The sequence below is a fragment of the Doryrhamphus excisus genome, chromosome 4, assembly GCF_030265055.1.
Source record: "Doryrhamphus excisus isolate RoL2022-K1 chromosome 4, RoL_Dexc_1.0, whole genome shotgun sequence".
NCBI classification, from domain to species: Eukaryota; Metazoa; Chordata; class Actinopteri; order Syngnathiformes; family Syngnathidae; genus Doryrhamphus; species Doryrhamphus excisus.
In genome coordinates, this window is record NC_080469.1 from 21007379 (window position 1) to 21019794 (window position 12416).

Consider the following 12416-nt stretch of genomic DNA (forward strand, 5'->3'; position numbering starts at 1 on the left):
AATAAATAATAATAATAATAATAATTGTTATTATTATTATTATTATTATATAAAATATTATTATTATATAAAATATTTAAATATAATAAATAATAGCAGATTGCATGACACTTTTACAGATACAATCATACCAGGTGGACTGTTATGCGTAAATAATGAATAAATAATAATAATAATACTTATAATTAATAATAATAATAATAATATATAAAATCTTTAAATATAAATGTAAAATAATAAATAATAATAGCAGATTGCATGACACATTTACAGATACAATAATACCAGATGGACTGTTATGCGTAAATAATAAATAAATAATAATTATTATAATAATAATTACTATATATAAAATATTTAAATATAAAATAATAAATAATAATAGCAGATTGCATGACACTTTTACAGATACAATAATACCAGGTGGACTGTAAATCCGTAAATAATACATAAATAAATAATAATTATTATAATAATAATTATTATATATAAAATATTTAAATATTCTAAAATTTAATTTGCTTGGATATGCAATTAATATTTTTAACGGGTAGTATTCAACTATGAAACAGCCATCGTTAATTAGCAACAGAACCAATGTTTTTGGTCAACATTCAGTTCATTATATTTCCTGCCTGTGTACTACTCGTTCAAACGGTGTGTAGCCTGCCTTGGCAAACACCTTCTCCTCTGATTTCAGATCAACATTTGCAATAAAAGTGACTCTGCCCTTGTTTGCCCATCACAAAGGAAGCGAATACACAACAAGTTGTCATGGCTGCTCGCCGAATTGACTCCCGGGACAAATTGCCCGTAGCATTTTGGCGGAATATCACTCGTGTTCAGCCTGGATGCAGCTGTTTCACGTTAATAGCTAAGTAGTGTTACCGACAAACAACACCATGAGGTTGCCTACAGCCACAACTGTTAATGTTAATGTGTTTTTTTGACCGGACGCTAATTAGAAAACCCAAGATATTATTTTCTTTTGTAGACCACGCACCTGCATTTCATTGAATATGGGTCGGAGCTTTTATACGGTGTATAAAATCCGCTATTAGCAGCCATCCTTGCTCATTATAACGTCTCAAAAATGCTTTCAAGTCCTTCACATTCCGCGGTTTTGTCCCTTCAGAGTGAAACGTGCCTCTAAAGTGAGATCCAACTCGAGGAAAACAAACCAAAACACACAGGCCCATCAGAGATAAGGCATGAAAGGCGGCGATGCCTTCACTTGTCTCCCTCGGAATTGTGGACAAGGGGGTGAAATTGAAATGCTAATGTATGCAAATTGTAATCATACACCAGTGGTTTTAAGTAGACGTGCTCGTTCTGATGACGCCATTGTTTTTGAGGCTGACGTGACGGACACCCAGGAGCGCTAAACTCTCTTTCACTTCTTCTTTTGTCTTTGCAGCCTCCTATGGAAGACCCTGAAATGTCACTCACTCGAGTTATTACATCAGCCTTATTTATTCAATTCAATTCTCCTGCCATTACATGCTCTCTACAGCTATTTGTTTTCGCTTTTCTTCCTCCAGCTGAGTCTTAAAAAAATATATATATATTTTATTGATTCTCCGGGGACTCATTCTCTTCAAACCTCTTCTTCTCTCGACTTAGAGTCTCGCTGCCTTCCGAGTCTCCAAAGAACCTGGCAAATTGTTTCTGTGCACGAGAGCAGATAATCACACTGCAGTCATTACAGTCGTCAGCTACGCGCTTCCTTTCACTGTCTGCTCAAGTCGTATCGACAGAGATATTTTTCTCCCCCCCCCCTCCCAGACGGACAGTGTTCATGCAGAAGAAAATCACTCATGCTTGTCTGGAAATGATTCCCTTTGTGGTCTCTTTATAACGCCTGCTCCATCATTAGATGCTGCGGAGTTGTGCTGTTTGAGGAGCGAATGCAGAACTGTACCCTTTCACACAGCTGCTGTCCTGCCTCTGTTACACCTCTGATAGAACCTCTAAAGCTGGCAAAACTGGCAGATGACGCCCGTCAGTGTCAGTACTGTTGAATTATTCGCTTCCACCAGCGTGAAAACTTGTTACGTGATTGTGTTACGGTGGGCGCTAGTGTGTCCTCCTGCACAGATGATGAGGCTGAGCATGGAGCGCATGATTCGGCCACCTGGGAGGAAACCGGAGTACCCGGAGAAAACCCACGCATGCACGGGGAGAACATGCAAACTCCACACAGAGATGGCCGAGGGTGGAATTGAACCCTGGTCTCCAAGCTGTGAGGTCTGCGTGCTAACCACTGGACCGCCGTGCCGCCCCTACAAAAGACATAATAAGATATAATATCTTGAAATGAGGAGTCCTTCAACATGAGGTGTCCTAGCTAGTCCAGCACTGAGGTCATGTGACAGCAAAAACATTTGACGCCATTGCACCATGTTGATGATGATGTGTTTTGATGCCAGATTGTTACTTAAGCTAGCGTTAAGTCGACGTTCCTCGCATTGCTTTGTGTCTGAATATTCAACTTTGGTTCTAAGGGGCAGCCGTTCTGTGTGCGTTTCAGGTGGAATGGATACAGCAGCAGGTGGTCAAGAGGAGGATCAAGCGGGATTACAAACCGGTCCCGCCCCTCTCCCTGTCGAGCCACGCCCACAGCAGCACGACGGCCCAGAACAACATATTCTATAACGACGCCAAGTGGGGCAGTATGTGGTATATTGTGAGTATATGCGCGTAGTACCAACGCAACGCAACGCCTGGCAGTGTTTGGTTTTCTAGGAGCGTTTCCATGACACCCTTTTCCAGTATTTATGTAGTTTGTAGGTGAAAGGTCAGCTCAGGTCCTTCTGTGGCCCTGATCAGTGGCGGGGGGGGGGTCAGAGGCACGGAGGGATTTGTTTGTTTTTTCAGACTGAAACTAAAGGAAATAGACACATATGGAAGACATCCCTTACTTCTTTTTTGTTGTGTTTTTGGGGGTTTTTTTTTGTGTCCCATCCAGCCATTGGGGCAGATAGTATTGTTGATCTAAATGCTGATATAAATCCCGGTACTATGAAATTTTATTTGCAATTATTTGATGTTTTTTTAATGCGAATTTGGAGCGGCCCGACCGGAACAAGAAGAAATACAGACAAGAAGAAGAAGAGAAACTGGGTTGGGGAGACAAAAACAGCATCAAAAACAAATCCCATAACAACAACAGTGACAAACAGGACTGCATGAGTTAAATGTCAATGATGGCTAAGGGTCACAATGGAGATGATATCAGTGAAATGAAACAGTCCAACTTACCAGTGGCAATAGTAACAATGAAGATAGTAAACACAATTACAGCCATACAGTTGCAGTAATTTAAAATCTCACTGCTTGACATCATTATTACTGTAATAGTAGCATACCAATAGCATAACGACATCAGGGATAAGACGGTAGATTGTGTAGAGAAGCACCCATGTGCTGTGAGTGCGCATATGGAGGTGTGTACTTCTGTTGGTGTGCATATTCATATATGTGTGAATGTGTAATTGTCACCGAGAATGACAAAAGGGGAGGGACTGCCTTCTACCACCCAGTAAACTCCGCCCCGCGCAGCCAGGTCAAGCTCTCACCGCCAGAGATCCACCGGCCCCGTGGGTGCGGGCAAAGCCAGGGCTGACTCCCCAAGACCCGCCCCCAAAGCATCCCACCAAAGAGACCAGCAAGGGAGGGGCCATGGAGGAGCAATGCCAACCAGCAACAGGGCGCCAGCAGGCCGGAGGACAGCCACACCCCCGAGACCGGCGGGAGACCATACCCCAGAAGGGCATTGAGGGCCACACACCTGTGGGCACAAGGGCGCCCCCGCCAACCGGAAGGGAACCCGCCCACGGCTGGAGGCGCCACCCCCCGGCCCCCTCACACACCTCCAGGAAGCGGAACCCGGCCCGGCCTAGGTAACCCCAGGCCGGACCACCGACACAGGACCGCCTTGGCTCGGACCCACTACCCCATGGAGGACCAGGCGGCAGAGATGGGACACCCAGCGCCAGACCCTCGCAAAGCCCACCCCTCGCATATCTATATAGCTATACACACACACACACACACACACACACACACACACACATATATATAAAACCATAATAAAACTAATAATTAGTATTTAAAACAATAAATACATAAAAATAGCTCAGACACACGCACACACACCCCATCCACTGAATACGCACACACGCAAGCACACACCGTGGATGTCCCCGGGTGGGGTGTCCGGGGCGTTATAGGGCGGGGGACCCAGGGGTCTCAGATCCACAACCAGGACTCGAGCTCAGGGAGACACGGACCGTCAAGGGATAGCACCCCAGCCCCCCCCTCTACCCGGGCATCGGGGCTACAGCTGTGAGGCAGACAAAGGAGCGGGCGAGGGAGGGAGTCCTGCGCATGAGAAAGCGGAGGGGGGCGCGCAGGCGAGCAGCAAGGCACCCCACCGCGCCGGCCGACACCCGCCGGGCAGCTCAACTCCCGGAGAGGAAGTGCCACGGGGAGGCCAAGCACCAGAGCCGAGGAGTCATGACCAGCGCTAGTCCACCAACGGACCTCACCATCCACCGAGAGGCCTGATCTCCCCCGCGCCCCCACAACCAGCAGAGCACCACCCATGTTCCGGAGAACCATCCCGGATGAGCCCTAAGACAGACCGGGGACGGGCAAAGACAAGGAAAGCGATGCAGCAGAGTATAGAGACCAGTGGTAGCAGACACCCAAACACCCCCCCAAGCATCCCCTACGTCTATCTGTGGTACAGGACATAGTGAAAGAGTACAGCGGTGATATGCGGGGTTTATCGCAGGTTGTTTGCATACACCTTTAGATCATTGCTCTTTCTGCTGTTTAGTAGCTGTGGCGCGTCCTCAGCGCTGTCAATCGTTAACTAGTTGTAGATAAGTCCTAATACTTTGACCGCCGCTTTTACGATTTTTTTGGCTTTTGAACGTAACTCTTGAACTATGAGTGTGTGAGGAAGTATTGGGTTAGAAGTTATTCCCCAACGTCAATCTAATTGGGTTGGCTTTTGTTAAACATTGCATGTTGCTATCCTTTTATGATCAGGATACGTTGCCCTAACACCTTGCTATCATGTACATAATATACATATACATAATGTATGTGATTCCAGACACCATTAAGTGGTGAACACATTCATATACTATACCGTAAACGCCTCTGTTTGATGAATCACCCGACGTGATTCTACCAAAGTGGTCAGCGTCCAGCAGCTTAGTCTACCGCTACATGTGCTTTAAAACGGAGGTTGGTGCTACACTGTTGGTCAGGGGTCTCAAACTCAATTTACCTGGGGGCCACTGGAGCTAGGGTCTGGGTGAGGCTGGGCCGCATCAGGTAAAAAAAAAAAAAATATATATATTAAAAAAAGAAATACAAATAAAAATATAATACAAAATATTAATTATATTAAATATATATATATATATATAGTCTTCAATGCTTCTGCTATACCCTCCACTTTTTCAGTGCTTTGGTTCTTTGCAAAAGCTCTGATGAAACATAAAATTATAATAAATTATTATAAATTAATTTTTATTTATTATTAAATTATTAAATAAATGTTTAATGTCAATTTTTATTTTTCGACACAAAATAAGATGGAAAAATAAATAAGCAAATCAAAAAACAAGTGAAACAAATTAATTTTTATTTATTATTAAATTATTAAATAAATGTTTAATGTTAATTTTTATTTTTCAACACAAAATAAGATGGAAAAATAAATAAGCAAATCCAAAAAAAATTAAACTTTCATATCAAGGCGGGGGCCTCAAACTAGCGTCCTGCGGGCCGCATTTGGCCCGCGGGCCGGGAGTTTGAGACTCCTGCTGTTGGTCATGCATCGACCAAAGAGAGTTGTTTTCCTTCCCACTTTCTCATGCCGTCCAAATCATTATCAAAGTAAACAACATAACTTGTTATATACAGTCGTCCCTTGCTACATCGTTGCCTTGCAGGTTTTCAAAATGAAGTCGATAAATGATCACATAATCTATTTTTAGACATAAACTACTGAAAACATTGATGAGCTATAGGAACATTTAAAGTCGACGTCAATTCAGAATTCCACTATAATTTAAGAGAAAAATATGGTTTGCATAAAAGTCGTCAAACAACTGCATTGTTTAAAATCAAACATAAAGGCACTGTTGAAACCACGCTTTGAGGGCAATAACGTTTTTCGAACATCATATTCCACGCCCCACATTAACACATGCATGCGCATTAATTATGTTTGGTGTCAGCTAATAATAGCGATTTGTCGAGGTTTAACTATCATTGTCGCTAAACAGTTGTTTTTGTATGATTCATAATGCTACAACCAGGAGCGTAAAACGTATTTTTCCACTTGTAAGAGTGTTTCTTCCTCCTTTTTGTCCGTCTTCTGGATCTCCTTGATGACCGTCGCCTTGTCTCACCGTCTCCGCAGCACTGCAAAGACGACGCCCACAACTGCCAGTCGGACATGAACATCATGGGGGCGTGGAAGAGAGGCTACACGGGCAAAGACGTGGTGGTGACCATACTGGATGACGGCATTGAGCGCAACCACCCTGACCTTGCTCAGAACTACGTGAGTGTGTATGTATGCGTGTGTGTGTGTGTGGGGGGGGGTGTAGCGTGAGGGGGGTAATAGATGACAATTTACCGGCATTATTATTATTATTTTATATTATTATTAAGCATTAACATGTCCTCACTGTGATTGACTCACTGACACTGGCTGTGGCGTTTTTGTGTCCTTGTTGAAGCGTGTTGCATCCGCAATTATGTAACAATCCCCCCCTCGCCATACTCCCTTGTTCCAGCTGTGTGGTTTTCTTTGCTTCGGTCCGAAGGTCCAGACACCGGCTGCGTAGCTTCTGCCTTCCTACTGGCATTATTATTATTATTATTTTATATTATTATTAAGCATTAACATGTCCTCACTTTTCTCTTTTGTTTACATTTTCTTTTGTTTTGTTTACATTTTCTTTGAATTTTAATGAACGACCTAATTAATTAGACACAAGAAATGATTGACTCACTGACAGCCAAACGGCTGTGGCGTTTTTGTGTCCTTGTTGAAGCGTGTCGCATCTGCAATTATGTAACGATTTCCCCCTCGCCATAATCCCTTGTTCCAGCTGTGTGGTTTTCTTTGCTTCGGTCCGAAGGTCCAGACACCGGCTGCGTAGCTTCTGCCTTCCTTCGGTCCGGGGGTCTGGCTGGCTTCTTATGTAGTTCGTTTCGGTATTGTGGCGTTTGTCAGAGGGAGGGCTTGCAGCCGTGCAGCCTTGATAGCGGCACGGTTGGTTATTGTTTACTGTATTAGCGGCGAGCAACAGCTGGCTGCCAATACAGTAAACAATAGTAGCTAACAGGAAGCAGAAGACTGCAACATTTCCCAGAGTGCAATTCGTCTTAAAGGGCCAGGCCTGGCTTGTTGTTGCACTGTAAAATTGTTATAAAAAGCACAAAAATTTAAAGCAAATCTGCAAAAAGTGAACCACGATAGCGAAATGGAACACCGTACATGTTGGAATGTTTCCCCTAAATGAAGAACCACAGCTCCCCAGTGCCTGGCAGCACTCGTGCAACCCTGCATCATGCTTAACTGTAGGCAAAACACAACTACCTTCTTGGTACTCACTTGTTTTGCCAATTATTACACAATAATGTGTTGACTCTTAAATCTATACTGCTATGCAAGCCGCACACTGACTACTCTAAAGTTTTTCTATTGTCCTGTCCCTCAAGAAGATAAAATGAAAGGTGAGGAGTGACACGAGGGGACTCCAGCGGATAAGGTCTAAGCTTGGATTACTCGCTCATAAACGACATCACATTCCTCCTAGTTGCGAGCACGCAGGTATGCCGCGCGTACGTCCTCATTTGTCTGTGGTTACGCTGTACGTGCATGTTTAGGTATGCCAGCCTCCCACAGAGGCCCGGTTGGAACTTCACGGCCTGAGGCTGCCGGCGAGGCCATCAATCAAGCACGCCGATAAAGCAATTCACAACCCCCCCTTCTCCCCTTTTGACAGCGCCGGCACCTTTTAGCGCCTGAATTTGTGTACGCTGAAGGGCGAGCTTTCGTCAGTGCCGTTTGCATTAGGTTTCATGCTGATGTGAGCACTTTGATCGGGTTCAAGCGGCTTCTCTTCTTTTCTCGTACACGTGCCGGGAGCACACACATGCTGATGATTCCAGGATCCACTTTTTTTTTTTTTTTTAACTTGCAGCTTTTTCTCATCTACTCTGATGTTTTGGATTTTCTTTCCTTTCTTCTAACCACTGTGCCTCCTCCAGGACCACCAAGCCAGCTTTGACGTCAACGGCAATGACAACGATCCCATGCCGCGATATGACGCAACCAACGAGAACAAGTAAGTGTGTACAGAACTTTCCAATCAGTACGTCTGCTCTTTCCTGCGTTACATGTTGACCGCATGTCTTGGGTGTTTATTTACTCAACTGCAGAGAATACCAGGCTTCTATTGGAGCATGGGTGGCACGGCGTTTATTCGGGCGGCGACCCATTTTGTAGAAATGCATTTTAAAAATAATCGGGGCTGTCAAAAATGGCAGAAAGTCATGTATTTCATTGCTAGCACATTCAAATTCTTTGTGTGACGTTCTGGCAAGCCAAGTTATGATGGCAGATGGCGTCAAATGTAGCGTGATGCCTTTGAACGCAACTATGTATTTCTCATAAAGTGTGATTCAGATGTTGTGTTATTAGTAAGGACACTATAGGGCAGGGGTCTCAAACTCGCGGCCCGCAGGCCAAATGCGGCCCGCAAGACGCTAGTTTGAGGCCCCCACCTTGATACCAAAGTTTAATGTTGAAATGACAGCTTAAAGCTGTGTGCACACCGGACACAATTAACATGATTTTGCCCCGCCCATACTGTTACCCTACCCTGTTACCCCCGCCCTGTTTTGCTTTGGATTAGCAATGAAGCTAAAGGCTTATGACGCTGGGTACAAATAAATGCAGGAAATGATTTTGGAATAAAACGGAAAATACACGTCGAGATAAAGCATCTCATCAAACATGTTGTTAAAGTTACGACGCTGCTCCCAGATGGAACTGAGTACGATGCTAACTTGCTAATTGGGTCAAATTATTAAGTTTCATTAATGTTCATGTTAAAGGTTAAATAACTGTTAATACTGTACATTTGAATCTGAAAAAAATAATTTCTCTACCTACTGTATGTGGTTTCTTACGTTTTTCTTATTTGCTGTTTTATTATTATGTTACTTATATATTACTGATTGATTGATTTATTGTCTACTGTATTCTTAATTTTTTATTTATTTATTTTTTTAATCTTTTTTAGTTTTATCAGATATTTTGGTGTGGAAAACCGTAACCAAAGTACTGAAAAAGTGTAGGGTATAGCAGAAGCAAAAGCATTGAAGATAGGTTTTTTTAATTTATTTTTTCCCAGTTTTTAATAAATGCGTTTTTTTTTTTTTGAAAACCTGATGCGGCCCGGCTTCACCCAGAACCTAGCTCCGGTGGCCCCCAGGTAAATTGAGTTTGAGACCCCTACTATAGGGATACAGATCATTGTGTTCTGTCATTAATCTTTTTTTTTTTTAGTAAAATACGGTAAAAATGGTCGACATCATTCAAGAGCAGTTTCAGTGGCAGATTACTATCTCTGCCCTGTTCCACCGAAAGACTAAGACTAAGATGATCATTCCTTGTTTATACATAAGCATAGGCGAATGCCACTATTTCAGAAATCAAACGCAATGTCTTACTTCGTCTCCGTAAGACTTTAAGATGACACACGAGGCTGACAGATGTCGCTTCATTCGCCGATTTCATGGATGTCTTCCGTGTTTTATGTGCATCGACAGAAATGTACTTGGTAGTGTTACTGCAAGTGTTTTAACTTTTTTTTATGATTATTTTATGGGACCAGAGACTGGAGATGACATGAGTTTAAACAGAACAATACGCTCTCATCCCCCCTGGGGAGCTAGAAAGGAATAAAAGCATCAGAAAAAGGCATAAATGGAAAAAAATCTAGCGCGAGGTGTTGGATTTGAGTGCCGCGTGTGAGCCTGTTGTTCCGCTGACTGTAATCTACGGCACAAGATTCTCTTCTGGCGTAATCACCGAGTAAGCCAGACACAGATGTGTAGAAAATGGAAAATCCAGGCAAGTACAAAGAGTGGAATGACAGCCAGGCTGGAGATTTTATGGATTAGTAAAGTGAAATGAACTGAGGGAAGACTGTTGAAGCATTTGAGGTGGGGGGTGTACGGGGTGGGGGGGTGCCCAGTTGGCTCATTAAGCACCGTTAAAGGGGAACACTAGCGATTTGCAAAGTTGAACTTTTTTTTGTTTTACTTTACTCAAAATATGCTTTGTGTTAACTTTGTGGACATGGGACGATGACACAGTGGAGAGGATGCGTGGCTGCCTTTTTGTAAACGAAGCGACATCTGCTGGCTTCGAGCACCAACTCTTCCACTCCAGATGCCCGAATGGCGACATGTGTGGCACCTTGAATACCGAGGCCACACACGTACTGTACACCGCTGCCGCAGCCTGGAACAGGATATGCTGTATATCACACATTTTAAAGCTTCAAAATTAGCTTCAAAATTAACGCAGCTTTCCTGCTATATAGAGGATCTTTGACTAGCATTTTTACACCAGATCCTTTAAAACAGAATTATGAGGATTTGTGATTATCAATTTTATTTAGCAGTAGGTCCTTACTAACGACAATGTGCTCCTGTCATATAGATGATCTTTGACTAGCATTTTTACAAGAGGTCCTGGAAAACAGCAATGCACTTCTGACATTCAGAGATCTAATGTCTAATTGACTAATGTCTTTTGCAGAATGTCCTTTAAACAGCAGAGTGTTCCTGTCATATAGAGGATCTTTGACTAGCATTATTTTTGGGAGGAGGTGTAGGTCTTGTGTTCCTGTCATATAGATGATCTTTGAATAGCATTATTGTTAGGGGGGAGAAGTAGGTATTGTGTTCCTGTCATATAGAAGATCTTTGACTAGCATTATTTTTGGGGGGAGGAGTAGGTCTTGTGTTCCTGTCATATAGAGGATCTTTGACAAGCATTATTTTTGGGGGCAGGAGTAGGTCTTGTGTTCCTGTCATATAGAGGATCTTTGACTAGCATTAGTTTTTTTGGGGGGGGGGGTAGGTCTTGTGTTCCTGTCATATAGAGGATCTTTGACTAGCATTATTTTTGGCGGGAGATGTAAGTCATGTGTTCCTGTCATATAGAGGATCTTTGACTAGCATTATTTTTTTTGGGGGGGGGTAGGTCTTGTGTTCCTGTCATATAGAGGATCTTTGACTAGCATTATTTTTGGGGGCAGGAGTAGGTCTTGTGTTCCTGTTATATAGAGGATCTTTGACTAGCATTAGTTTTTTTTTGGGGGGGGGGGGGGTAGGTCTTGTGTTCCTGTCATATAGAGGATCCTTGACTAGCATTATTTTTGGGGGGAGGGGGAGGTCATGTGTTCCCGTCATTTAGAGGATCTTTGGCTAGCATTTTCACAACAAGTCCTGCAAAAGAGCAAAGTGTTCCTGCTATTTGGTGAATCTTTGATGAGTGCTTTTGCAGTAGGTCCTTAAAACAAGTGCTTCTTTCATATTAAGGATCTTTGGCTAACATTTTTTGCTCCTTCTAAACAGTAAGGAGTAAATGTTCCTATTCCAGTGTGTAGAGAAGGGTTTTCCTTCTTTACCGTCAGTATTTAAAACCAGCAGAACGCTCCTGTCCTGGACTGTACACCGTAGAGGATCTTTGACCAGCGTTTCTGCAATTCATTATTAAAACAGTGGAGTGGTTCTGTCATATTGTAGTAGATCTTTGACCAGCTTTTTTGCAGCACATCCTTAAAGAATAGGACTGCTTCTGTCATAGTGAGGATCTTTGAGTGACTCAAACAGGAGTTTCCTCTTCAGTCTTCTTTGTTGTGCAAAAGAAAAAAACAGTAGCTCCTTTAAAAACAGCAGAGTGCTTCTGACTGAATTTGTCATTTTTCTGACTATTTGCTGAAGTCAAAGTTGAAAGCGAGTGCGTCGTATACAAGACAAAATGTGTCCCCCCCCCAGCAGTTCTTTCAAGTGTCTTCAGTCGTACTTTCAAGAGTAATCAAACAGATTTGCTCAGTATTATCTTGCGCTTTTAAACACCCTGGTCCCCCCCACGGCCCCAGAAGGGAGGTTTTTGTTAGCAAGATTGTGCGTCGCCATAGCAGGGGTGAGAGCAGGAGATGCAGATGTTCTCTGCAGGAAGTGTGTGACTTTGTGTATGTGTGTGTGTGTGTGTGTGTGTAGGAGTGTGCATTTGTGCCGATCTAGGAAGTGATGTTTTTGAGGAGGAGGAGGACGCAAATGCACTTGAGGTCGCTGAC

The 12416-nt window shown here is 43.2% G+C and overlaps 1 protein-coding gene across 3 annotated transcripts in view; it reads left to right on the top strand.

Annotated features, from left to right (window-relative positions):
- pcsk5b (proprotein convertase subtilisin/kexin type 5b) overlaps window positions 1–12416 on the top strand; it is a 114686-nt gene that overhangs the window by 26267 nt on the left and 76003 nt on the right. For all 3 annotated transcript variants that reach the window (XM_058069532.1, XM_058069530.1, XM_058069531.1), the window contains exons 3-5: window positions 2531–2686; window positions 6446–6589; window positions 8308–8384. In XM_058069532.1, coding sequence (XP_057925515.1) covers window positions 2531–2686; window positions 6446–6589; window positions 8308–8384 — 377 coding nt within the window. The remainder of the gene's footprint in view (window positions 1–2530; window positions 2687–6445; window positions 6590–8307; window positions 8385–12416) is intronic.